At 36.9% G+C, this 27,590-nt stretch overlaps 2 protein-coding genes across 3 annotated transcripts in view; one reads left to right on the top strand and one right to left on the bottom strand.

Moving 5' to 3' along the window:
* Positions 1 to 27,590, bottom strand: part of qin (tudor domain-containing protein qin) — a 613,696-nt gene that overhangs the window by 271,116 nt on the left and 314,990 nt on the right. The window lies entirely within an intron of this gene.
* Positions 1 to 27,590, top strand: part of LOC145662934 (uncharacterized) — a 142,266-nt gene that overhangs the window by 102,109 nt on the left and 12,567 nt on the right. The window contains exon 3 of the mRNA XM_081728960.1: positions 17,115 to 17,224. Coding sequence (XP_081585086.1) covers positions 17,115 to 17,224 — 110 coding nt within the window. The remainder of the gene's footprint in view (positions 1 to 17,114; positions 17,225 to 27,590) is intronic.

Here is a 27,590-nt window from a genome sequence, read left to right as displayed (position 1 = left end):
TTTTGGTTCTTCTATCGTTCGCAAGAAATCTCATGCAAGATTGGTATTGATTTCTAGATAACGTGGGATGAGTTGAGTTGATTTTGAGTTTAACGTCCCGTTCAGCAGCGAGGCTATATGAGACGTGGACCTACTGATTAACGTGGAATCCGAACCACATGAGCTCCCGCCGGACAACGTGGGATGATAATTTCAAAGTTGCAGTGAGAAAACGTCAATGTCTATTAACTGAAAATTGATTTATTTGCATTCTCAGCGAATGCAAATATATATCTCTACTAGTAAATCCATGAATTGTCTTTTCACGTTTTTATGTTCATTATATTCATTATGAATAAAGTGGGAGGAAATGGGGAGCTCCGATAAAACCCAAGCACATTGTGTTTGTCAACCGCAAAGATCACTTGGCGCGATCTGGGATCGAACAAGGGATCACACGCACAAGAGGTAAACGCTCTACCTCTGTGCCACTGCGGCCCCAGCAACGGCGAAGAGGCATTTCCCATGCACAAAAAAATTATTTAAAAAATAATGATACTTCACTATATAAATTCTATATATACACTACTTACTTCCAAACATAATGAACATAAACACGTGAAAAAAGAATTCATGGATTTACTAGTAGAGTTATACAGTAGATTTACATTTGCGGAGAGTGCAAATAAATCAATTTTCAATTAATAAACATCGATGTTTTCTCACTGCAATTTTGAAAGTATCATCCCACCTTATCTAAAAATCAATATCAATCTTGCATGAGATTTCTTGCTAACGATAGAAGAAAAAACTCGACATTAGAGCAACAATTTAGCATGCAAATAACCCATAATTCCGACGTTTCAATTCTTTTGATCGGAGTATTATAGCCCTAGGTTTATAGCTACAAGTTAAGAAAAATCTCACAATTTGATAAAGAATTCTTGCTAAAAGGTAGCAGCCCAAACTCGGAATTACAGCATTAATTAGCCCATATTGCTGACGTTTATTTTCTTCGATTCGAGATGTGTAACCTTAAGGAGGGTTCTTACTTCATGTCAAGCTAGATTCGCCCCCTTTGATTCCGATTTCCCGCTAAAAGGTAGGAGCCCAAAAATCAGGATTAGAGCAACTAATTAGCCCATAAATAGCCCATAATTCTAGCGTTTGAATTTCTACGATCGGACAATTGTAACCGTAACCGTATGGGGGGTTCTAGCTTGATGTCGAGCAAGACTCGCCCAGTTTGATTTCGATTTCCCGCTAAACAGCGCGAGCCCAAAAATTGGGATTAGAGCAACTAATTAGCCCATAAATAGCCCATATTTCTGACGTTCGATTTTTTTCGATGATATATAAAATAAATAAAAATCAATAACTCTTGAACCACCCAACCGATCTCGATCACATTTTCAACATAGATGAGGTTCGGACCTAAAATGACGGTGGAGCTTAGGGGACGGGGAGAGGAGAGATTTTAAAATGATCGAAACTGACCGATTTTGGAGTGGTCTATAGTTTTGGGAGTCGCTGAGATAAACAGTGACACTTCCGATGCTGCTTAAATCCAAATTCAGCCCCGTAGCTTGGCGGTGGGAGGGAAGATATCTAAAAATGATCGAAAATGAATATTTGTGTCGAATTCATAGTTTTTGGGGTCGCTAAAGTGAACAGTGATACTTCCGATCCCGTTTAAATGCAAATTCAGCACCGCAACTTGGGAAGGGGGAAGAAGGATATTATATATATATATATATATATATATATATATATATATATATATATATATATATATATATATCGAAAAATTTCCATTATTATCAATGTCAAATTCATGGTTTTTGAGGTCATTGAGATGAACAGTGACATTTCCGACGCCGTGTCTTGCAACATGGGGGAGGAAAAGATATATAAATTTATTGAAAATGACCGATATTGTGCCGAATCCATAGTTTTCGGTGTCTCTAAGATGAACAGTGACATTTCGGATGCCGTTTAAACTCAAATTCAGCCCCGCAACTTCGGGAGAAGGAGGGGAGAGACATATAAAACTAATCGAAAATGACTGATATCAGAAAGCGCTTTAGTAATAATAAAAAATGACTAACAAAACATACTATTATTATTATTTTAATTTAACCCAACGAAGTGGGTAATTGATGCTAGTAATCCATATTCACAAGTGAGACTGATTTTGTACAGTTATTTTAAATAACTTGTAATTTGATGTCGTTATTTTGTATTTCTAATATAGGTCAAAAGTATTTATACAAATTGAGTTTATAGAATAGACAGACTTTTGAGTCGTTTTTAGTTTTCACTCAAATTATTCTAAAATATTTAGTTTCGATTATAATAATTATTTTAATTTTTTCTCTCCTTTTTGGTCGATATGCTAAACATATCATCATAATCATCATCAAAGCTATTCTGCCATTATTGGCAGGTTGCATGCTGCAACTGAGAAACCTCGATGTACGGTGGTCCTCAGCTAGTCTTTTCGTCTTAATGTAGCAATTTTCTGTTTTAATACCTTCCTTCAACTACAATCTCCTTTGCTCCCTCTCTCTCTTTAATTTCATCATACCCTCTAGCACGTCCTCCTCAGCCAATATCTCAACCAGTTCCTCTTTCTCCTCTTATCTAAAATTCTTCTTTTTTCTCCTACTGCTAATATTTCTAACACCTTCTCATTCGTTTTCCGTTTAACACAGCTAATTCTCTCCTTTTTTTCTCCATGCCCAGGTTTCGAAAGTCTGCATTTTTTTTCATCGCTTTTGCGTAATGTCCATGTTTCTGCCCCATTGGAATCAGTAAAACAAAATCTCAATATTTAATTATAAGTTTGTTTAATACAAAGATTAGCTAATCGTGGTTGAAAAGAAAAATCTGACGCCTTTAGAATGTAAAAATAATTTTGCAGTTCATGGTATTTCAATAACGTATACTGTTTTGATTTTCTTTCATTCGTCTCAGTGGCAGTCTCCCCAGTTTGAGAACTAGTGGAGTGTTGGATCTGTTAAAAAAATATAAAAAAAAGATTACGAAACGTTGTGATTTATCTTATAAGTAGCGAAGCTTGGGCACCCAATAAAAAATAAAGGTCATCACATATGTTGTACACTATATCATACTTACACGAAGATAAACTATGTTACATTTAGAAACATATATTGTATTTCCGTTACTATTGGTGCATTGTAGAATTTATTAACCCTTATATCCAAAGTAAAATTTACCTATGAAAAGCATAATATTTCTTAAAAGCAAGACTTGCAAGACTCTTGCAAGCAAGACCAAGACTGGGTGTGCAAGACCAAGACCAAGACCACCCTGGTCTTGGTCTTGCATTTGCTCATCACTACCACTGTCCAACCTCGTGAGTACATTTGAAAACATTTAAAATATTGCTAAATACTAGTTCCTTTTGAGAAAAAATCTCTTTTGTGTTAGTCATTTTGTATGTTCGTGATAGATGAACGACATAGTAATTTCTTTTTAAAATTGGCCTATTTCAGCTTCAAGCATATTATACATATAAACAAAAAATATTAAAATTAGTGTAATTCCGTTTCAATTACATTCCATATATACGTGTGTAACATATCCTATTTCAAGACGTTGCACTTCACTTTCGTAATATTTTGTTCTTCCTTATTGTCCTATTACACACTCCTGTCAGCTTATTATTAGGAAACCCTTGGGGAAAATCACCTCACTGTGTTTTAGTAACTAATGTTCTTTTTATATACTGTTTACACTTTTTATATACAAATATTTATATGTATTTATATATAACTGCACTGTTGTAAAAGCACACTGGACTTCATTCTCATTTCTACATTTTTCCAGGCATAGAACATAAAACGTTTTTACAAAATACGAAAGGATTATTAGCAAACAATAATAAATCGTGATGGGCGTTGTCTTCACAACTAAAATTTCAAATGCTAACTTAAGGACAACCAGGTCCTTTGTACTATATGGATGGCATTTTCGTTTTCTTCTCCGGAGACAATTTAACTATGACCCTACTTTTAGAAATGCTTCACGATATAAGGTCGAGACAGCATTTACAATAATTGCTGAACAAATTTCCATGATAATAACGTACAAGTTTTATTTCACTTCCGTCTCGACTTGTATACAATTACGCAATTTACTGAAAAATTTTACATTTGACATACTGATATACATTTGTCTACCCGGGCCACAGTGGCTCAGTGGTAAAGCGTTCACCTCTAGTGCATGGGGTCCTTGGTTCGATTCCAGCTCGCGAACTTTGTGGTGGACATACCGTGTGCGTGGGTTTTCCTGAGGTTCTCCCGTTTCCTCTCGCTTTCTTCATTCCACCATTTTTCATTTTTCATCATCACCGTCTCCTTTAGCATAGTCGGCATAATAGTGGAACGCAAAATTTAAAAGATTTCATTTGTCTACCCACAGAAAGTCTGTACAAAACTAACAAAAAGCAAATACTACAGCGAGGTATTAACAAATACGAAACAAACTGAAGAGTAACTTATTTTCTATTCCAGTGGTTCTCAAAGTTGTTGTCACCGCGACCCACATTAAATATTAAAAATTACTCTGTGACCCACCTACTTTTATTCAAATACACATTGTTATTCTACGTAATGGTGGCGCATTTCAAAAGAATTAAATTTTGTAAAATCATATCTCTAATTTTTCCATAGGAAGGTAACACAGACTAACACTTGTATTCCGAACGCAATGCCCTACCGCATGCCAGATTTTGACTCACCCATTCTCTTTCCATCCTAACCCAACATCTCTACTGACTGTACAACAGGACAGGGCTCTGAGTAACCACTTATTCTTCACCTCATTAACAAACGTTTCCAACTTTCATTTCCTGAATAGAATTTATTTTACAACATATGTTTCTGCATCCAAATAAAATTTTCACAATTGAAAGGAAAAACTTCTCGCGACCCACTAAAGAAATGACCCGTGACCCACACTTTGAGAAACACTGTTCTATTCTATGTTATAAAGCATATTGAATCACCTGTATGCATATCTAGCTTATTATATGAAAACTTGAAAGAATAAAGGAGGACTCAGTAACAGAGCGCTCATCACTAGTGCGAGGAGACATTGGATCGATACTGTCAAGACAGTTGCAGTGGCTATCATGGAATGTTCCACCGTTTCTTCTCATTTCCTGCATTATAGCACTATTGACATGAATTTATCGTATTACTACAGATTTCATTTTAAAAAGAGAATGTAAGAATTTTTTTATACGGATAAATATGGTTAATATATCAGTACAAAAATGAATTTATGGAACAATTCTATACGATAGTTAACAGCAACCACATATTTTAATTATTCAGGCAGCATTTTTATCAATACTAACGAAATCGTTTCAAGAAGAGAATCGACTGAAATCACAAGGGAGCTAAGTATTGTTTTTGTGGACCATAACGTTAGTCATAGTATGCTTAACTAAGTCACTTGTGGATATTGGGTGTCTTCAGGATCCTTGGATTGGATTCGATTGGATTTTAGTGTTCCAATCAGTAGCGAGGCTGTGAACCTCCAGTTTGACGTAGGATCCGAACATGACTTCGCGTTGGGAATCGAACCCGGGCCTTCCACGCCGTTGAAGATACTTATTTACTTTCAACTACATAATAATGCAGTTCAAACTCATGAGAATTTTGATGAAAAGTAGGAAGATAAGCTCTCCTCAAGTAATTCCTAAGTAATTTTGGTCTTGTAGTCTGAAGTACGATCTTAATGAAATGAACATTTCCGTCGGTAGTATCGTTCAAACACGGTCTTACGATTATGCTTCCGTTTACAATGGCGTCCTCTTCATTATTGATTTGGGTGCTAAAAATTTAATATGATGGATACTAACCATGGTGTCATGACCTTAACTATGTCTTTCTTTCCATTTGCTTTTTCTCAACCTTTTGCATCTTTTGTATGTTTAACATTTTTGCATCTATATAAGCAACCTTTAGCGAAGCTCTTCATAAATGATAACAGAGTAATGCAGATTTTCTGGATATAACGTTCACTGATTTGCGGAAATGGTGTGTCCATCATTTCATGTATCCCGATGACGAACTCAAGTATCGAGTACATGAAAATAACTTTACTGACACCATTAAGAGTTGTCGATTTTATCTCGTACATAATAATAATAATAATAATAATAATAATAATAATAATAATAATAATAATAATAATAATACTTGAATATGCATAGTTAACTTTGAGGATTCTTTCAGAGCTAAGATCTCAGATTTAGCTTTACATTTCTTTCATTATACTAACATTTATAATAGGGATGGCCACAAAGTTCCGGTTCTCGGAGATCCGGCTTTCAGAACCGGATCTTTGGAACGGTTCCAGACCCAGATCCGAAAACCCGGTTGCAGAATCGAATCTTAGAAACCGGTTCCAGATCTGGATCTGAAAACCCGGTTTCCAGAACCGGATCTTAGGAACCGGTTCCAGACCTGTATCCGAAAGACCCCAAAGACCCGTAAAGGAGGCACAAAGTTCACCTTCAAAACACTGCAAAGAGGACCATGCGCTTGTGCCCTCCCCGCCAAGACCCGCTTGTGCCCCATAAAAAACTTTTGGTCCACCAGTGGGTGTTTAGCCAAATGTGTTTGCCAGTTTGCCTGTTTAGCCAATGAGTTTGTCAGTTACCTAGATTGTTTAGTCAAATGAGACAAGCGGCCGCCGCCGCCTGAGCGCCTGCCTGTCGCTTCCACTATTTCATCTAGCACAATGTTCACAGCCTGCCAGCAGCTTGGGTTTATCGTAAGGATGACCACAAAGTTCCGGTTCCAGCGGAACCGATTCCTAAAGATCCTGTTTTCAGAACCGGTTCCGAAACCGGTTCAAGACCTGGATCCGAAAACCCAGATCCAGAAATGGATCTTGGGAACCGGTTCTATACCTGGATTTGAAGAACCGGTTCCAGACCTGGATCCGAAGAACCGGTTCCAGACCTGGATCCGAAGAACCGGTTCCAGACCTGGATCCGAAGAACCGGTTCCAGACCTGGATCCGAAGAACCGGTTCCAGAACCGGATCCGTTCAGACCCGAAAACCGGTTTATGTCCCTAATATATAATATAGATAGCACTAGAAGAAAAACGTGTAATCAATAGGATTATATTGCCGTGCTTTTTGAAAATGACAAATGTAATGTGACGCCAATACTTTCCCCATAATGTCAATGTAGAAATATTCTAAAATTTTATATAATTCCTAAATTTACTCCTATTGTGAAAAGTAAACATTTTACTATGTATTATAGTCTACTAAGCAAGAAGACTATCTCATCTCATGTTAGTACCACAAACCTTCAATTTGTACTATAAATCATAGCAAACTGAATTAGCTTTCGTAAACTGACAATTATTGTTTGGTTTACGCAAACTCACACAATAATACAAAAGACCACACAGACCACATTATACTACAGTTATAATGTTTGCAGTTTGTAGTCAAATAAGAGAAAGTATACTGGATCAAGGCTTACTTTCCACTACACGATATGTTCCAGCAGTTATTAATCATATTCATCGGCAACTTGTATGAAGCGGTTACAAGCTACCATTATCACACCAAAGAAAGCATAATTACAGGTCATTCGTATTTGCAAGATTTTAAAAATAAAACCATTAGCTATTTGGTATGAACACACAAGTGGTGGTCTCTGATAGTATAAACGGCAAACACATTAACAACTAATATTTAATGAGATACAAACATGAAAGAAATTCTAGTTTGGAAGCAATGACCTTTTAGGCCGACTTTATCCACAAATGATAACATTAACCCTTTTAAATTTTATGGGAACTGTAGTTCCCATTGAGCAGTGTCTTCTTTTTGGGCTTAAAAATGAACCAATAAAGCTTTTTACCTCGGTTTTTTTTGTGTTATCTCAAGCATAGAAGCATTGTAGAGCATGTTTCGTGGGAGTTTTTGCATCTCGGGGTCATGACGTCATAAGGGGAAAAATATATTTTTTGTTACACTTAAGATCACTATGTTTTGGCGGGCTTACTTTTGCATTGAAATTTTGTACATACATTCAGTGTATACCCTAGTATTTACCATATTTTTTCAGCTCTGTATCTTAACATGGGCGGAGTCCAGAGGGGCGACAAGGGAGGAAATGCGAATTTTCAGGGAAATTTCCCTTTTCCCTCAAATTTCCCGCCTCTGGTACATGATGGGGAAATTTAAAAAAATACTATGTGAGAGAGTGTTCCATTCTGAAGAGAACGAGCAATAAACCATGATCCTAGGTTAATTAGGGACGTCTCAGGAAATTTTTATCTGAGACCCGTATAAGCAGACATGTGCAATATTTTGGGAATATGCGTAGGACATCGGTAAACATTTTTCCCCGCCATTATTTCTCAAGATAGGAGCCTGGAATTTTGTACACGCAGTCTGCATCCAGTTACTATTTCCTGAAGTTTTCTGCTGTCTGCGTTAACACAGGGGCGGCTCCAGAGGAAGAAAACGGGGGGAGAGATTTTTCTTCTAAAAATTCCCTTTCTTCCGGATTTACTCGCTTTATATACACGATGGGGAGATGCGAGTAATACCGTCTGAAAGGTTGTTCTATTCTGAAAAGAACGAGCTACGAACCAAGGTCCTAGGTTAATTAGGGAAGCCTCAGGAAATTTTTATCTGAGACCCTGAATAAGCAGACATCCGGGTCATTTAAGGTAAAATGGTCCATTGTGGGGATTTTTTTTTTTTTTAATTCCCTCCCTTACTTTTCAAGATAGGAGCCTGGAATTTTGTACACGCAGTGAGCATACCCGTTGCTATGTCCTAATTTTTTTCTGATTTTACGTTAACATAGGGGCGGCTCCAGAGGGTCCCAAAATTTAAAAAGAGGGATTTCTTAAAGAAAACTGAGGGATTTCTGCAACTTTTCCCTCAGGTGCATCATAGGGACATTTGAATAGTACTTTTGAAATGGCAGCTCTATTCTGAAGAGAGCGAACTATAAACCATGATCCTAGGGTAAATAGGGACGTGTCAAGAAATTTTTATATTTAATTCGGATCATTTAAGGTGAAATGGGCATTTTGGGATTTTTTTTTTTAAAAAATCCATCCCTTACTTTTCAAGATAGGAGCCTGGAATTTTGTCCATGGACTCAGTATACCAGTTGTTATTTCGTGATTCTTTTCTGATGTCTACGTTAACACAGGAGCGGCTCCAGAGGGCCCCAAAATTTAAAAAGAGGGATTCCTTAAAGAAAACTGAGGGATTTCTGCAATTTTTCCCTCAGGTGCATCATAGGGACATTTGAATAGTACTTTTGAAATGGCAGCTCTATTCTGAAGAGAGCGAACTATAAACCATGATCCTAGGGTAAATAGGGACGTGTCAAGAAATTTTTATATTTAATCCGGATCATTTAAGGTGAAATGGGCATTTTGGGATTTTTAAAAAAAAAATCCATCCCTTACTTTTCAAGATAGGAGCCTGGAATTTTGTCCATGGACTCAGTATACCAGTTGTTATTTCGTGATTCTTTTCTGATGTCTACGTTAACACAGGAGCGGCTTTAGAGCGCCCCAAAATTTAAAAAGAGGGATTCCTTAAAGAAAACTGAGGGATTTCTGCAATTTTTCCCTCAGGTGCATCATAGGGACATTTGAATAGTACTTTTGAAAAGGTAGCTCTATTCTGAAGAGAGCGAACTATAAACTATGATCCTAGGGTAAATAGGGACATGTCAAGAAGTTTTAAAGTTACATTTTGTGTTTTTAGGCCTATTTTGGGTGCATTTTTATGCTTTCCCAGAGAAGTAAAAAAAAAAATCCCTCCCTTACTATTCAACCTATGAGAACAAAATTTGGTACAGTTGTTTAAAACAGTAAGAAGTATTTTTTTTAATTGAGTCTTGTGTGGGGGGCCCGGAGGGCCCCAAACATCTTTTTTTAATCCCAAAATCCCGATTTCCCTCAAATAATTCCCCTCCGGTACATCATAGGGACATGTAAGTGGTACTGTTTGAAAGGCTGTTCTATTCTGAAAAAAACGAGCTATGATCCATTGTCCTAGGGTAAACAGGGATGATGCTGTCGTTGCTTATCTGAGACTCAAGAAAAACTAAAAGCCAGAATTTAAAAGGGTTAATTACACTTACACTGAAGCATTTCATTATGTAAAATCAGTATGTGTCCAGTATCGATCTGCTTTTGAATCTTAGTCTATCCCTTTTTCTCTTGAAAATCGGTTTGGCGTCAACTAGAAACACAACTTTGGATTGTTTCATAAAAATAATATTGGACGACTCGACACATTTAATGTTTATTCTGAAAATTATCTTCTAAGACTGCTCACAGACAAATATGCAAAATGTTCTAGTTACAAAGTGCTCTGAAAATAAAGGGGACAAGAAAACACACAGTAGTCGAAATACAAATGCTAGCAATAATTGTACACGTTAATTATACGAATGAAAAGGTTGATTGGTCACTGAGAGCAGGAACTCGGGAGTTAATGAAACAAAGTTTTGTGAAAAAGCTCATGCAAAAATAAACAAATGGATGACTGAAGAGAGCTAATGTGCAACTTAGGGGTGTTCGATAAGGCTGAAGACCTATCGAACTTCGGGAGTGAAAATTTATCGAGTTGTCATCGGTTACTCGAAACCGTTCGAGTATTTGAAATTATCGAAGTTTCGGGTATTATCGAAATTTCGAGTATTATCGAAGTTTCGGGTATTATCGAGGTTTCGAGTAATATCGAAGTTTCGGGTATTATCGAAATTTCGAGTATTATCGAAGTTTCGGGTATTATCAAAAGTAGTGATGAACAGTTCGGTTCCTTCACTTCTCCAATGATTTCTTCTTGCAGCCAAACTAGTCAAACAACTTTTTTCATCTAATAAGTTATTGCAAAGTTGTATTTGTCGAAATCATATGTAAAATTATTTTTCTGCCTGCTCCGTTATTGGCACAATCGGCAAAGTGACTATTAGTAGACTAATGTTGTCTTGGATTCCAATTCCATTCGGGTGATGCATGGTTTCTCTTCCTCTTTCTCTCTTCTGACAGACTGTGGAAAAAACTTTTCCTTCACTTCATTGCTAAGGAGAGAAGTTTTAAAATGAACACTCTGCATATATGTAATGCATATTATATACAACTATGATAACCTCGAATACATAGTTTCTTTCGAACACTCCGATAATCCCGAACTTTTCTAAATATTCAAGCGACTCGACAAATGCGATCATATTGATATATTTCTGTATTTGCTGTTTTTAAACAATTCGAGATTCTCGAACAGTTCGAGTGTCTCGAAGTTGTCTAATGTTTCTTACATTTCGAGTGCCTCGAACATTTTGAGAGTCTCGAACATTTTGAGAGTCTCAAACATTTCGGGAGTCTCGAACATTTCGAGAGTCTCGATCATTTCGAGAGTCTCGAACATTTCGGGAGTCTCGAAAGTTCGATAACTCGATAAAATTAAAATTCTTTCTCGATGAAACGGTTTTGAAATTTTATCGAAATGTTATCGATTACTCGATTATCGGAACAACCCTTGCAACTCAAAACCACAGATGTCCAAACTAGCGAGCTCGGCTTTCGGGATCAATAACTGAGCGCAAGTACGTGTAGGTACGAGAGCTATAAGAGCTTGTGACCGAGCGAGTAAGAGCTCCAATGAGGTTAGTGAGCTCAAGTTACGAGAAAGTGCAAGCCTACCTGATGATAGCCCTAGAACTTAGCCAGTGTGAGCTCCTTTGAGTATAGAGAGCCTGATCTATCATGAGCTTCATTGAGATTACTAAACACGAGTCTCTTTGAGATTAGAGGACATGAGAGAGCATAAGCCTCTTTGAGATTGATGATCGTAAGCCCCTTTGAGGATAGAGAGCCTGAACTAGCATCGACCTTACTGAGATAAAGCACGAACCCCTTTAAAAATAGAGCCTGAGCTGGCATGAGTCTCACTGAAATTAGTGAGCACGAATCCCTTTGACAATAGTGAGCTTCAGCTAATATAAGCCTCCCTGAGCGCGAGCCCTTTAAGAATAGAGAGCCTAAGCTAGCATAAGTTTCATTCAGATTAGTGAGCGCAAGCCCCTTTGAAAAACGAGAGTATGAGCTAACATAAGTCTCACTGAGATTAGTAAGCACAAGCCCCTTTGAGAACAGAGAGCCTAAGCAAGCATGAGTTTCATTCAAATTAGTGACCGCGAGCCCCTGTGAGAATAGAGAGCATGAGCTTCATTCAGATTAGTGAGCGCAAGACCCTGTGAGAATAGAGAACATGAGCTTCATTCAGACTAGTAAGCGCGAGCTCCTCTGAGAATAGAGCGTGAGCAAGCAAGAGCTTCATTCAGATTAGTGAGCGCGAGCTCCTTTGAGAATAGAGAGTGTGAGCTAGCAAGAGTTTCATTCAGATTAATGAGCGCGAGGTCCTATGAGAAGAGAGAGCATGAGCTAGCGTAAGTCTCATTCAGATTAGTGAGCTTGAGTCCCCTTGACAATAGAGAGCCTGAGCTAACATAAGCCTCACTGAGATTAGTAAGCGCGAGCCCCTTTACGAATAGAGAACCTGAGCTAGCATAAGCCTCATTCAGATTAGTGAGCACGAGCTCTTTTGAGACTAGAGAGCGTGAGCTAATATGAGCCTTATTGAGATTAAAGAGCGCGGGCCCCACCACAAAATGAGTATTCTTGCTGTAGACTAGGTACAGATCACTGTGATCCGGATATGTTGTTTGAACGGGAAATAGGCGCGAGGTGTATAGAGCTCTACTTGGAAAAGAAAACTTTTGTGTTGACTAAGACGACAAGACAACAATTCAAGACAGACTCTGGCAGAGAGGTTATATCACTTCTGATTGCGCTGGCTTGGCAGAAAAAGCAATTTAAGGGTGAGCCCATTATTTCTGTGACGATGAACCTTGCATTTCTGAACCTAAAAAAGTAGTTGTTTCGTTACATTTGATACTTTCTCATATACAAACATTTCAAAAAAATAGTAAGCTGCTTGCTGTATTTATATGGTGTAAAGGTAATAACAATAAAGTATTACGAGTTTGTCCTAGCAGTGTGATTATACGTATATTGTATCATTCGTTCAATGTTGCTGCATCTTCTCTATAGAAGGTTGTATATTCTAACTACACAAACCATGTGTGTTTATTTGAGTGTACTATAAGAGTGGGAGGGAAAAGCAAGTAGTAACTATGGGAACCTTGCTCAGAAAACGGATTCTAACCTTGATCTCTTTCCTCAGGCTGATGTTTCATTCATTCCATTAGTGACTCAAATTCTGAAAATCAGGTCAAATACAAACACTACGGTTGCGTATTTTTGACGATAGCTATTGGTTTGTATTTAGAATGCAATCAGCTGACTTCAACAGAAAATGCAAATTAATGTAAACGCCTCAAAGGTCACGGTCTCCAGAAGAAAGAAAAAAAAGTGCTGCAAGTTCAATATGCTTTTTCGGTGCGAGTATGAAGGACACAGATCCACACAATTTGGTATGATTTTAGTGTTTTATAAAACAGTAGCAACATTCCGTTTTCTGTGAATAATGCATGTATCGTTCATCAGTGTAAGTGCTTTGCCATCACTGATAGGTCGCTTCCCGCGAATTGAGAAACTTTCATGAATAGCGGTCCTGATTTTTTATTTTTTTTCCTGATCTTTTCACTCCCTGATCTTTTCATCACTGATTTTTTCACTTTCAATTATTCGATTTCTTGAATTGAATAGGTGTTGCAATTCTCGTTCGTTTGTCTTAATTGTTGTTTCTCTACATGGAACTTAATGCTCCGTTCTAGTATCAATGTTACATTGGGGTAGATATACACCTTCCAGTGCAATCCGAATTACATTTACTTCCACTACGAATCGAAACTGGATTACCCGTTTGTATATTAACGTTTCTTTCAGCACTGAAATTACATGGCGCATAAACCCTGGAATGAAATTTATTCTTTTTTCTTTTTTTTTTTTTTTTTTTTTAACTACATGCTATGAAACTTGTTACAAGACTTTTCTTGAATATACTTTGCGAAAACTTCAATTTTGTTCGGAAAGTACATGTCATGTACCACGTTCATTCATTCAATCTCTACATGAATCTCTACAAACACTGAATCAAAGCATTTTTTTCAGAGGGCATTCACACTGTACCCGAAATGTATCAACTGACTTACGAACAATTTAACGAAATATATGTGAAAAAATGTGATTATACATAATGTATAGTAGGTGTTCTCCCGAAGTTGAAACTGCCCTTCCTAGACAAGAAATGTTTGTATTCGTATTGACTTATACGTTCTTCAACGTAAGAATTCGAACCACGCAAATTCATACCGAAGACTGATCTCAGGTTTACTGTTGAGGCGATGTGTGACGGAATTTACTTTTAAAATGGGATCCAAACCACTACTCAGGTGCATATCAATCAAGTACCTCTACTGAGAACCGAACCCGGGACCACACGCGCACTGATTTAATTAAGCAGAACTTTTCGTATTTGTTAAAATGGAAAGAAACTCCTTCAGCGATATTATAATGCGTGAACAGTGATGTAAACTGGTTTTAAACATGGAATTTGTTTCGCTTCAGAATCATACGCCAGCACGTTCGATTCCGGTCGTTCCATGTATTTTATGGTAGTCAAAAACACTTTTGTATCATTGTATGGACAATGGTGCAAAAGAGAGACAGGATATTATCTTTCTCCTTCCGATTTCCTCATTCTCTCCGTTACTAGATCTTAATCTGTAAAGACTCCTTTAAGTTAGAGGGCACAAGTTCGGAACAAATTCGGAACTTTACGAATTCACCTTAAATAATGCAATATCAAGCAGCAAGTGTATTATCACCTATTCTTACAATTGTAGGCAGTTTCTTTTAACCTAAGAATAGTGCAGATGTTAAATGTTATTTCTTTTTGCTCTAAAGGGATTTTTACAACTTATTTTGAAAATATTGTTGCATGTGTTTTAATGTTTTCAAAAGTAGCTACGATAAAATAACCAAGTTTTTCAACTTGCTTCAGATAAATTACAATAATTCTGTAATATCTATTGTTTAGTGGATTATCCTGAAAATCCTCACTATTTGTAAACGTAAGCAAGAAGGTGAGACAAATAAATAAGAAAATGTGTGAAAAACTCTATCCATCTTCTACGTAATCAGAGAGTTACTTTACAGGTTGTAGAACGCTTAAATATTAGATGGAAACCGTATTTAGCTTTAAATAACATCCTCTGATATACTCTATCTATGAGATGTAAAAATGAGATCTTTGAGTTTTACGTCCCACAGTTATGCCGGCTAGGCTAAAGGAGACGGTGATGATGAGAAATGAATGAAATGATGGAATGAAGGAAGTGGGAAGAAACGGGAGAACTCCAAAGAAACCCAAGCACACGGTGTTAGTCCACCACAAAGTTCACTTGGCGAGAGCTAGGATCGAACCAGGGACTCCATGAACCAGAAGTAAACGCTCTACCACTGAGCCACCACAGTCCCATCTAGAGATATATCAGTGGATTGTATTTTATCTTCAGTATGGGTGAATCTCGTAATGTGAGAGTTCAGAAAGGTTTATCCAGCAACGTGACGGGAACTAAATAAAGAGCAATTTACCTGTAAAATAGTTGGTCAGGTAACCATCAGAACGTGATAAAAAAAATCCATTTGTTAACTCCTGAATGAATTGATCAGTTAGAATACAACTTTATTGAATTAAATTAATAAGTTCTCTCTATCTTCCTTATTTATAAATAATAACACAAACTGGTCAATATACTTCAAGTTTATTACATGAAGAAAATATAACAAATTGAATTCTGAACATGATTTTCGTCCTTCACTAGAAATGTTCCTTAAAAATCAAGAACTGTAGGAATTCAACTGAACTCATCTATCTGGATCAGTCTTAGCGTGGTAGTAGACTCTGACAAGCTTAGTACGCATATAAAATATTACAGTCTCCAGGTTTTTAGTTCCCGAATTATACGCCATGAAACTTACGGTCAAATTTTCGAAAACAAAACAATCATCAACCTAGGTCATCTGATGTGAATCTAATTTGGTATGGCGATAGACCATGACCTGCTCGCGAAATATTATAGTGTTACATACTTTTGGTTCCAGAGTTACCAAGTTTGGAATTTGAACTTAGTGAAATTTTCGCAAAACAATTTTAATAAAGATTAACTTTAAAAAATCAATGAAGGATGCTTTCTGCAGTTGGGAAATTTAGTACCTATTTATGTGTATAGTGTGATAAATTGCATGAAAAATTATATGCCTTGTTCAGCAACTCGAAAATGAAATACACTAAGCCCAAAGAAGAAAAAAGATTGGATATGTTATGTCTGCATAATTTTGTCTTGACAAGTATTCCAAGTACTAAAGCCTATCTCAGTTGTCAGTAATTTCATATATCCATTGAGCAGGAGCAATGCAACAATCAGTCATAACAGGTTCTGAAAGCTTTACACTGCTGTGCGAGGTAAAAGTTAGGAACTGGTTAGCCTTGCCCACACCGTGACTTCTCTTAGCCGCGGCGAGCTATCAGCATAATGTAGTTACACCACCAATCGACAAAAGGAACCCCCCATTCACCGTTCTCTTTCAACCATGACACATTCGAACAAAATTACTATCAATCTACAAGAAATATCAAGCAACAGCAGCATTCACTTTCGCCTAAACTTGTTTCGACTATAATTATTTCTCTAAGACATTGGCCAGCACGCCGTAATACTTTCGCGTTTCGTCACTATTCTGTTCTTTTAATAGCAACCCATAATTTCGTTTCAGAATTCGCAGAAGGAACCAAGTTTTAGTAACCAAGCGATTTTATTTTCCAAACGATTATAAATACTGACGTCTCACTTGTAATACTAGAATTAAACAAATTAACATATTAATGTGTAGTAATTCACAAAATAACGAATTGTGTATGCAGGCAGGCTGGTGATTTTGAACGATTTAAAGCAGAACAATTATATAAATGGATGTGTATTTTCCTTACTTTCTATTTTTATATTTCAGTTATGTATACTGCAGTCAATAACAACTTACTATAAATTTGGTCTTCATTTCTTGCAGGACGTCCCGGAACTGACTATCCAATTCTGGCAAACGTTCCTTATACGAACTTTTATTGCAACGATCAACCCTATCCAGGATTTTTTGCTGACGTTGAAACGCGTTGTCAGGTAAGAATTAAAAAAAAAGTTACCCTTACAATAAGATTGTCAACTGAAGTAAATAAACATGTTTCCGCTAGTTAGTTTTAAACCTCAACCTCCCTCCCCTTTAGGAAACACGTTATAATGAAAGTAACATGAGTAACACTATAAATTCTCAGTTCGAGATAGCATTATGTTCGAAAATATGTTTCAAACGGTTAGCCATTTTCCTGTGATGATGATGGTGAGACGTCGATTTGAATGTCAAAAAAAAAACTACATACACAAATTGTCTCCTTTTCCTCACCTTTAGACAGTAAATTTTCGAAAACGCTAGGACGCATCTCCAAAGTTTATATGCCAAGTTTCATCTTCCTAATTTGAGGAGCTTTTCTCTGTGTATGTTATGTATGTATGCAAACATTTCAACTTCGCCTCTCTTTCCTTCCTTAGGATACACAATTTAATGAAAGTGACATGACAAAATCCCAGTTCGGGGAAGCAACTAACTATACACACAATATAATTTCACATGGTTCACGTCGAACGTGGTGCGATCACGAAAAGATCAGTTTCATTTTTATTCATATAGATTTATTGGCTAGCTTGGACTAATAGTGAATAATACTGGATGACTCTTCAATCAAACTAACTTCCAAGGTCATGCTTAGTACTTACAAAAATGTTCACACAACAGTAAACAGAGCATAAATGAGCATCAGTTTTCGGAAGCACAGGTTACAAAACAGCCAGTCACGATCTTACATTTCAAATACTACACGACTATTTCTGCTCTGAAAAACAAAAAATCGCGCCGGTTTCTAGAAACTAATACTCGCAGCATTAATACAGAAGCACTTTCTCTGATCCTAAGAAATAACTAAGGTAATATGAACCCAATAACTCATGAAAAAAATGTTCATGCTCAAGGATGAAATAGCTTTAAAAAAATCAAAACAAAAAACAAAAAAAAAAACTACGAGAAAAAATCAAGAACAGCAGGTAAATCCCAAATGTATTACTAAGCAAAAATGAGTGAGTATACCCATGATGTGCGGGGGTACTCTAAGGTACATGTAATGCGTTTTCAAATATTTTGAAAATACATCTTTACATAGTTCTAAAAAGGTTCAGATTTGAAATAATCGAAAACTCAAACTCGGTATACCAAACGGTTACCAAAATATGGAAAATGTAAAACAGAAATAGAGGTGTGGGATTTCCGTATTAAATAGTAGAAATACGGAAAGCTAATTACAGGGGGGGAGGGGCTTAAGAACTTTAAAAGCGATTTCATGTAAAAAAAAACACATAGATGGGTTTCGGATATGGTCCATGAAGTATGTATTTTCAAGTATTTTGTGAATATCTCTTCGGATAAATCTAAGGAAGTCATAGATACTTAATTACGGATAACTGAAAGTTGGTACGCCTAACAGTTATCAAGACAGTGAAATAAAAGGTAACACCACTGAAAAGTCGGGTTTCAGTATTAGATTATAGAATTTCCATAAATCAATTATTGAGGTGTAATAATCATTCCGAAAAAAATCTTCACGTAAAAAGTTATATTTCTTTGGATTTCAACATATTTACGCATTTAAATTCGAAACCTTTGCACACCTCTGGTCCGTGGGGTACATGATTCGAGCCCAGTTGGCGCCAAGTGGACTTTGTAGTAGATAAACACAGTGTTAGTGAGTTTTCTCGGGGTTCTTCCGTTTCATTTCGCTTTCTGTTTCTACTCTTTCGTTCATCATCATACTCTCTTCGCCTCGCAGCATAATTGTGGTACGTTAAACTAAAATAAAGAAGAAAAACTACTGCGCTTGCTTTTTTCTTTCAACGTTCATATTGCTATTTATGTTTAAAACGTTTGACAATTTGCCAATATGAAGATAATATATGGATATTTGAGAGCTATCAAAATAATCTTCGAAACCATTTTCAACTCTGGCAATCCCACAATACAATATCATATTTATGATTCCATCACATTTTAAGAAAAATCACTTAGTACATACTATTTCCCCTCAGCGGAGAAAACAGTTCAATACACATATAGCAATAGACTTCAGGCTGTTAACACCATTTCATGACTGGACATGAACGAAAAGAAAGACAATTACATGAGTTTCAATTTGTACTATGATACTTTTTTTAAACCACATTACCTTAAAAAAGAAAAAAAGAAAAATAAAACAAAACAGGTTTAATTTCTAGACTATATTGCTGACCACCGAAGCGTGTATATGTTTTTTCCCCATTTTTTATGATATTGTTGCTCGTAAAATGCTATTGTATTAGATGCTAAAAGGCTTACGTAATTTATTTGTTACGGTTCCGGGTTATTACAAGACATAATAGTTTCCTTCATCCACTGAAACCCCGAAAGCATACAACGAGATTATCAACGATTGTCCTCAAATTACTGCTGTCTTTTAACGCAAAACCATCTAAATGAAGGTATTATTATCTTACTGTAGGTTCTCGATTAACTTCAAGGTATCTTACTTTCATCATGTTAACATCCAAAGGGTAACTTGATACATGAACAACTCGATACACTTTTGTTAATCTCCGTCTTTAGCTGGTGTAGCAGGTAAATAACCCTTAAGTAAGGTAACTTATCGTTTTAACGATAATAACGAAATGTTGCGAGAAGCAAAACGAATCTTATAAATACGTCTATAAACATTGAAGGAAAGTGTTTTTTTTTTTCTTTTCTACTATATTTAAATCGCGAAATATCATGGAAAAAATAATACTGAATTTTACCTGATACATGATTAAAATCACGAAATATCATTGTTCCGTTGAAACTCTAGTGTCCCAAGAGCTGGAGAAAGCTGAATTCGAAGGATCCTGAATTTTTCGGAGTACAATAGTGTAGTAACTGTCAGAAGGCCAAATATCTCAGAATAAAATGTGAAAGCAGTAAAATTTTGTCTTTTGACAAGGACAGAAAATGAAATGAAATGAAATCTTTGAGTTTTACGTCCCACGGTTAGGCCGGTTAGGCTAAAGGAACTACAAATTTCTGCTTGTGAATGTTTCTTTGTGGAGTTGTGGATGAGTTCCAATTAAAAAAAAAAAAAAAAAAAGAATTTAAGGAAAAAATTAACCAAAAATTTAGGTCACTACCCTTAAGGAAACTGACAAGGGAACCTTCCGAAAATTATAGTTGCAGTGAAAGATGTGACCTATGCCAATTGAAAGAGCTGTAACAGAGATGAGCATTCCCAAAAAATTAGCTGCCCATAGCAATAGGTTCAAGAAATATAAGGGGTGGAAGTTTCGGGAAACAGCAAGGTTGGACAAGGGGGGAAAAGTGCAAATTCCCCAAAAAAGGGGGGCACGGCAAAATACAATGCTGACAAGTGATGTATAGAAAGAGACTTGCCGCAATAGGGAACAAATGAAGGCCACCAGTGGGGTTAACAGTGTTGCCAACTGCAATGAAAAGTACATGTTTTGCAAAGAGCACTATATGAAGTGAGTGCAATATTCAGTGTCAACCTGTCATATAGAACATAAGATATGACGTGTATAATCAGTGGTACAATCTAACAAAAGAGAATAGAAAAACAGAAGTACGAAAAATATGGAAAAGACGAAGTTGGCCATAGTGCGCCACATTTGATCACGAGCTGTGCGTATTAGAATGATGGGGGCCCTGGGGGACTTGCTTCTTACAAAGTTTTCTTGATCCTCGACATGAGTACATTCCTGTGCAATTGGATTTGCAACATCTCTTTTCGCTTCGTAGCAATTTGAGATCACAATGTTCGATGCCATGTTAGGAAACAACATATATTTGTGGCGGACATTTTGAAAAACATGCTTCATATAGGAAATAGGTGTTGTTGCACATTCCATGATCTATCGAGAGAGGTACCACTCGGTCCCTGTTGCCATTTGAAAGTTTGAAGTTGGCTCCTGGGGCCCTATGATGGGGATCGTGGGGGCACTTGCTTCTCACAGACTTTAATCACCCCCTGACATTGGTACATTCCTGCACAACTTGACCCGTCACATTTTTGTTCGTTTCGCAAATCTTTCAGGTCACAAAGTTTGGTGGAACACACTGTATATTCCCATATACGACCCAACCATGACATAATGTTCACTACTTCTATTATCGTTGTTGGCTCAACCCAACCATTTCATGTTCCCCGACTTGACATTGCCTCAATCACTATAGCATTGATGCATTCCGAGTGATGCCTGTTGCCGGAATTTTCTTTTTGTAAAGCGAGTGGCCTAACTATATTAGACTTGTCTGGATGTTCATGGCCAGTGTTGCCAACTTTGGAACTCGTTTTTCTTTTCGACTTCAGGTACGTCGGTTTCCTGCATAGTCGATGCTTCTTGTTTTGTTCATTCTAATATGCACAGCTCGTGATCAAATGTGGCGCATTATGGCCAACTCCATCTTTTCCGTATTTTTCGTACTTCTGTTTTTTTTTATTTTCTTTTGTTAAATTGTACCACTGATTATAAACGTCATATCTTATGTTCTATATGACAGGTTGACACTGAATATTGCACTCACTTCATATAGTGCTCTTTGCAAAACATGTACTTTTCATTGCAGTTGGCAACACTGTTAACCCCACTGGTGGCCTTCATTTGTTCCCTATTGTGGCAAATCTCTTTCTATACTGTACATCACTTGTCAGCATTGTATTTTGCCGTGCCCCCCTTTTTTGGGGAATTTGCACTTTTCCCCCCTTGTCCAACCTTGCTGTTTCCCGAACTTCCACCCCTTATATTTCTTGAACCTATTGCTATGGGCAGCTAATTTTTTGGGAATGCTCATCTCTGTTACAGCTCTTTCAATTGGCATAGGTCACATCTTTCACTGCAACTATCATTTTCGGAAGGTTCCCTTGTGAGTACCAGCGCCATAACTGTTTTCTAAGCCCAATGGCATATATAGGGAGGTATTCTCTTTTCCCTGAGGCGAACTGGAATTTTAATGGTTTGGTTTTACTGATTTCTTCAAATTTATTTGTATGTCCCGTGTTTTGTGCAGATTAAATTCTGATGTACGATTTTAATGCTCATAAATAAAATTTAATTTAGGTAATGTTAAATTTACATAATGCAAATATATTTAGACAAAGCATTGGGCACTTCACTGGATTTGAAGAAATCAGTAAAATCAAATCATTCAAATGTACATTCAATTCTAAAAGGGAAAAAGAAAAAAACCTTATGCTGCTGATGTGAAGTTTGGTGATAGTACCAGAACGTTTATCTCAACAGCGAAAGATATCTAATTAAATTCCAGATTATGTTAGTTTTAATAGACATCCTCTCCAAGGTTGTTCTCAGTTTTTCTTACTCTCTCCATTACATCAATTCTTTTGTCATTACTCACTTTCAAGTATCCCCTTTGCTTTTAATCTACACACAATAATCATCACCACAAGACACTTAATCTTTTATTTATTTATTTATTTATTTTGTATTTTGATATAACTGGGAGCATGGAAGAGTTGGGAATTTTCTGCTGGGGAAGCAGATCTTTTGGTCGGTCTCGGGGGTCTTAGTGGGTGGCCATCTTATAGGTGGCATTTTTATTTTTTGTCAAAAAGTTGGGGGGAATGCTCCCCTTAACTCCGCCCAAGATTGGTAGACTTTCCGCTTTGAAACAGTTCTAAATTAAAAACCCTTATGTTCACCAAATTGTACACTAAATGAGACTTCTTTATTCTTATCTTCTACGCGATCTGAACTCAGATCATGTAAGATTTCAAAGGTCGAACAGACCTATACACTAAGCTTCTGTTAATCTGGTCATTTTTAAAAATATTAAAGCCCGTCCTTCCGTCGGTGAGTGGTTAGCGCATGTGCTTTCTGCAGGAGTGGCCGATGGTTTAATCCTCGATTGGAGCACTAAACTTTGGATAAATGCCAGGAAAGTGTTCAGATTCCATCTCAAATCCTAGATTACTATCCATGTTACTGAAAACTAACTTGAAACTTCCTATTAATCAAATTAATAACAGTGGGCAAAAGCCCCCTAGCCCTGGCCGAAAGCGTAGACAAAAGTGCCCTAGGTATTACTTACCCAACACTATTTTTTTAAAGCTATTTTTTATGATTTTGTAGATTTCGAATCGGGAAATTCATTGATACTAATTGTATTCTATGCATGTGATCGCATCACATTTTTTAAAACTTTTTTTATACAGGCCTTTTTAATTACAGGAATTAATACAGGAAACATTTTTTTTTATATAGGCCTAATATATAATATTTCGCGAATGTCATATTTCGAAACTCGAGTTCTTACAACGCTTCAGCGAAATTTTCTGAATTCGATTTCGGTGTCGTAGTGACACTCCTTATCATACGATTATATTCAGGCCCGTATTCACGGGGGATGGGCACTAAGGGGCCACCACCCTCCTAAATTTTTACTGACCCCTAAGATTTTTTTATTGTAGGCTTGCAAATGAACTATAATATAGTTGAATCGGTCCCCCAACTTCTACTGGACCTTCCCCTACATTCTTGGACTGCTACAGGCCTGAATATATTCTCAGAGAGTAATAGTTTTAGAGGGCGACTCGGAGAGGAAATTTCTCCTGGAGCTACGGAATTCTTCCCGGCGCATATCGTGTCTAACGTGGGTGACTAATATTTTCGTAGTACTACTTAACCCCATATATACTGAATTTCCCCTTCTGGCGTAGAGCTGACACCTTTCCAAAGCAAAATGTAAGGACATTTCATCATGCAGCTAATGCAGGGAAGGGGGTGGGGGAGAAGAAAGGTACCAATGATCCTATTTCATTAATAATGTAATATAAAATTTTCTAATGAAGAGTGAATCATATCCTTATTACAAAAGGAAAAGGTCCCAACCTGTAAGTCCGATGGCAGAACTTTCTTTGTCTTTCTGCAATGAGCTTTTGTAAGTCAAAAGTTTTCTGCAGGCATTCTGCAAAAAAAAATTCTGCAGAAGAAACGCTTGTGATTCTACGCGACGTAAAAAACAGTATAAACTATATTTATGCGAGTAGTCCGTCCATTTAAGACATCTACACATAGCAGGCATGTTTTTATACTTTTCTGTTGGCTATTTTTTTCTCCTCCGGCTTTTTATTTATTTATTTATTTATTTTTACAGGCGCGGAAAATTTTCTGCGATCACATCGCAGATCGCGGCATGTTCTGCAATGAGGCTTGTAATTAATGCTTATTTCTATTAACACTAGCCGCTGCGCTACGTTCGTTGCCTTTAGTTGAAAATGAATAGTGATTGTGTTCAAAATGAACGTACTTTGCTGTTTATTATTAAGACACGGGGCGTATTAAGTGTAAATAAAGTTAATTACTTACTTTAAAAAAAAAATACATTTTTTCCATGTCAGATACAATATAATATAGTAACATGAATACAGTACATAAACTACAGACGGTTGTTACCGTTTGCCTTTAAGACAGTGCAATATTAACAAGCTTTACGGCCAACTTACATGAGAAGCACTACCGTTAACAGGCCGTAACCATATTCACATTTGAGCATTAATATTTGTGTAATCACAAGTATTAGTTGGTGAGCAAACTATACATAGAAAACGCAAATTATATAAATCTATACCATATACTATATAATAAAAACACTGTCAAATTAAGTAGTACGTTATTTATATATATGCCTACATATTACGTATCTAAATACCTGCCTGTCGCTGTTGTGATAGGTTCTCTTATTCTCAAAGTTCTGTATAATGATGTGGAAACTAAATCCCAATAATAGTTATAATAGACAACACAATATATTCTAGAATTGGTTTTGTTTTCCATGTATTCCTATGACAGATTTTTGTTAAAAGCCTATTATGTTCTTTTTCAAGAAATCTGCATTTTGATCGTGTAAGGCTTCTCAAATTCTGGAAGAACAATCAGGGTGTCTACTAAAATTCCAAAATGAAATTTCGTGACTTTTTCGTGACCTTTTCTTTACCGAACCATAAAATTTCCTAATATTATCAACAGCGAATTTGGGTGCAAATTAGGCCCAATTTTCATGCATGCGATAGAAGAATGCTTTGCTTGCGAGTTAGTAGCGTCTAAAGCCCATCATAAAGACATTTTTAGTGGTGAATTTTCACGCTTTATAGAACAAAATTTCCCAGTCTGTGCTTATATTTGTACAGATAAAAAAAGTTCGTGACCCAAAAGCTAAATTTCGTGACTTTTTCTTGACTTTCATGATCGTTTTCTGATTTCGTGACTTTATCATGACTTTCGTGACCGATAGACACCCTGACAATGTAACTTTGAAAAGCAAGAGTGAAGTATTTTCATCGGAACACGCATCTAACGAGCGAAGCTTCCACTAAAATTTGTCCCCGACATTATACTTTCATAAAAACACAAACTTACTATTTCATTCGAACTTCACTATAATGAATGCTTGATAATAAAACTTCTAATAAATAACTGCACAGCTTTAAAAGAGATATTACTTGCGATAAGTACTGGGTTGGTGGTGGGGAAACTCACCTCAGCAACACAACACAGGAATGCACTATGGTGATGTTTCTATAGCATCACAAACTCTGTACACGTCCAGGAAACAGGCTGAGGTACCCACACTCCCAGGAGGCAGTGAGTTGTTGAACAAGGTCGTGTGAAAGCCCACCATGGAGAGAACACAATTGCGACTGATTTTCCTTTAAGAATTCAAACTGGGACATTCTGCACTACAAGAGAGAGAGAGAGAGAGAGAGAGAGAGAGAAAAAGCATTTGGGCCAGAAAAGGCGAATAAACGCATCATTCCCCGTTTATTTGTCAAATTTTGTTCCGGTAATAAAACATCGCAAAATGAGCACCGTGGGTATCAAGTAACATTACGTTCCTATGGACTCCTTAGAACACCAATGATGCAGACTCTTAAAAACGTGTTCACGCCATTGCAAAAGCACACCATACTACTGTCGTCCGCAGCTCTGTGAAAAGGTTGGACTCATGGATGGCATAGTTGCTGACACCTACCTACAAGAATCGCCGTCAGGAGGTATGCAGTTCTATGTGTAAGGAGTAACTAGGAAGATTTTTCCGTATCGGATTGCCACTTCAGATGATTGATAGATCTACTATGACAATTGTAAACGACAAGAACAATGAATGGGTTGTGATCAACGTCCAGCGCGGTTTCCTCATCCATCTCTCCAACCAGAAGTGGTGATGTTACTGGTATGATGGTTTATCACGTCTTTCTCAGGTAAGATGAAACCATCAATGCACATAATTACAGTGCTTAACTCCACGAAATGCACCACAAACTTGGAATGGCAAGCATCCAGCAATGGAAAACAGACGTGGTGTTTTGACATTGCACGACACTGCTCGCCCACATCTCGCGCAAAGGATTGTTCAGTCTCTCCATGATTTGCAGTATGAAACAATTTCTCACCCACCGTACTCCTCTGATATTTATCCATCTCTTCCGGCATTTCGATCTCCTATTGGGAGGGAATATCTTCCCTGATGATCGGGTGGTGCAATATGCAGCTGAGGACCTTCAAATCGCTGGCTCCAGACTTCTTTCGCTACGGAATTCAATCATTGGCCTAGCTATGGCAAAAGTGTGGCTACAGATGGCGACTATTTCGATTAACAAGGTATTGTAGTTTTCATATTTTTAGCTTGTGGAAAAAACACACTTGTTGAGGAATGTCACTCTCACAACCCAATAATAATAATAAGTAAAATTAACAGTCCTATCGTTCCTAAATGGTTATCGACTTCGATGCGGAAGACGAAGATTAAGAGGTCATGCAGTTCAGATCCCACGTTAAGCTGCAGGGTTATTTCTCAAAGTCAGTGCTTAGAGACGACACTAAAACTGCTAAACTACAACAGTAAGTAAAATTTTTAGAATAGCGGTATACTAGCTGAACTTGTTGTGAATCTCCTTCTCACTATATCTGTGCAAGTCCCTTTATGAACACAAGCAAAGGACAGGAAACCTATAAGGCTATATTTTATATATATATATATATATATATATATATATATATATATATATATATATTCCATATCCGAGTACGCCTCATTGTGGGTCCACAAGCCTTTCAAGTTGCCAACTTGCAATAGGTTTTGTCATTCAGATTAAGGCAAAGCGCCTGAAATGTCCATCAACCCACTATACGTAGCTCCTCTACTGGTTGCTTCTCACAAAGTTATCAACCTTAACGTCCTACTGGCAACATTAAATAGGATCAAAACGACGCTTAAAATGTAGAACAGAAAGACTTTTTTTTTTTTTTTTTTTTGAAAATTTGAATGAGATCTGCCCAATCTACACAAAATTTTGAATCGACCAGGGTAAACGGCCCATTTCTTGCACTTGGGGTTTCCGAAATT

The sequence above is a fragment of the Thermobia domestica genome, chromosome 10 (assembly GCF_964235325.1).
Source record: "Thermobia domestica chromosome 10, izTheDome1.hap1.1, whole genome shotgun sequence".
Lineage (NCBI taxonomy): Eukaryota > Metazoa > Arthropoda > Insecta > Zygentoma > Lepismatidae > Thermobia > Thermobia domestica.
The sequence above is the reverse complement of the archived record's forward strand: the minus strand, read 5'-3'. Positions and strand labels throughout refer to the sequence as shown.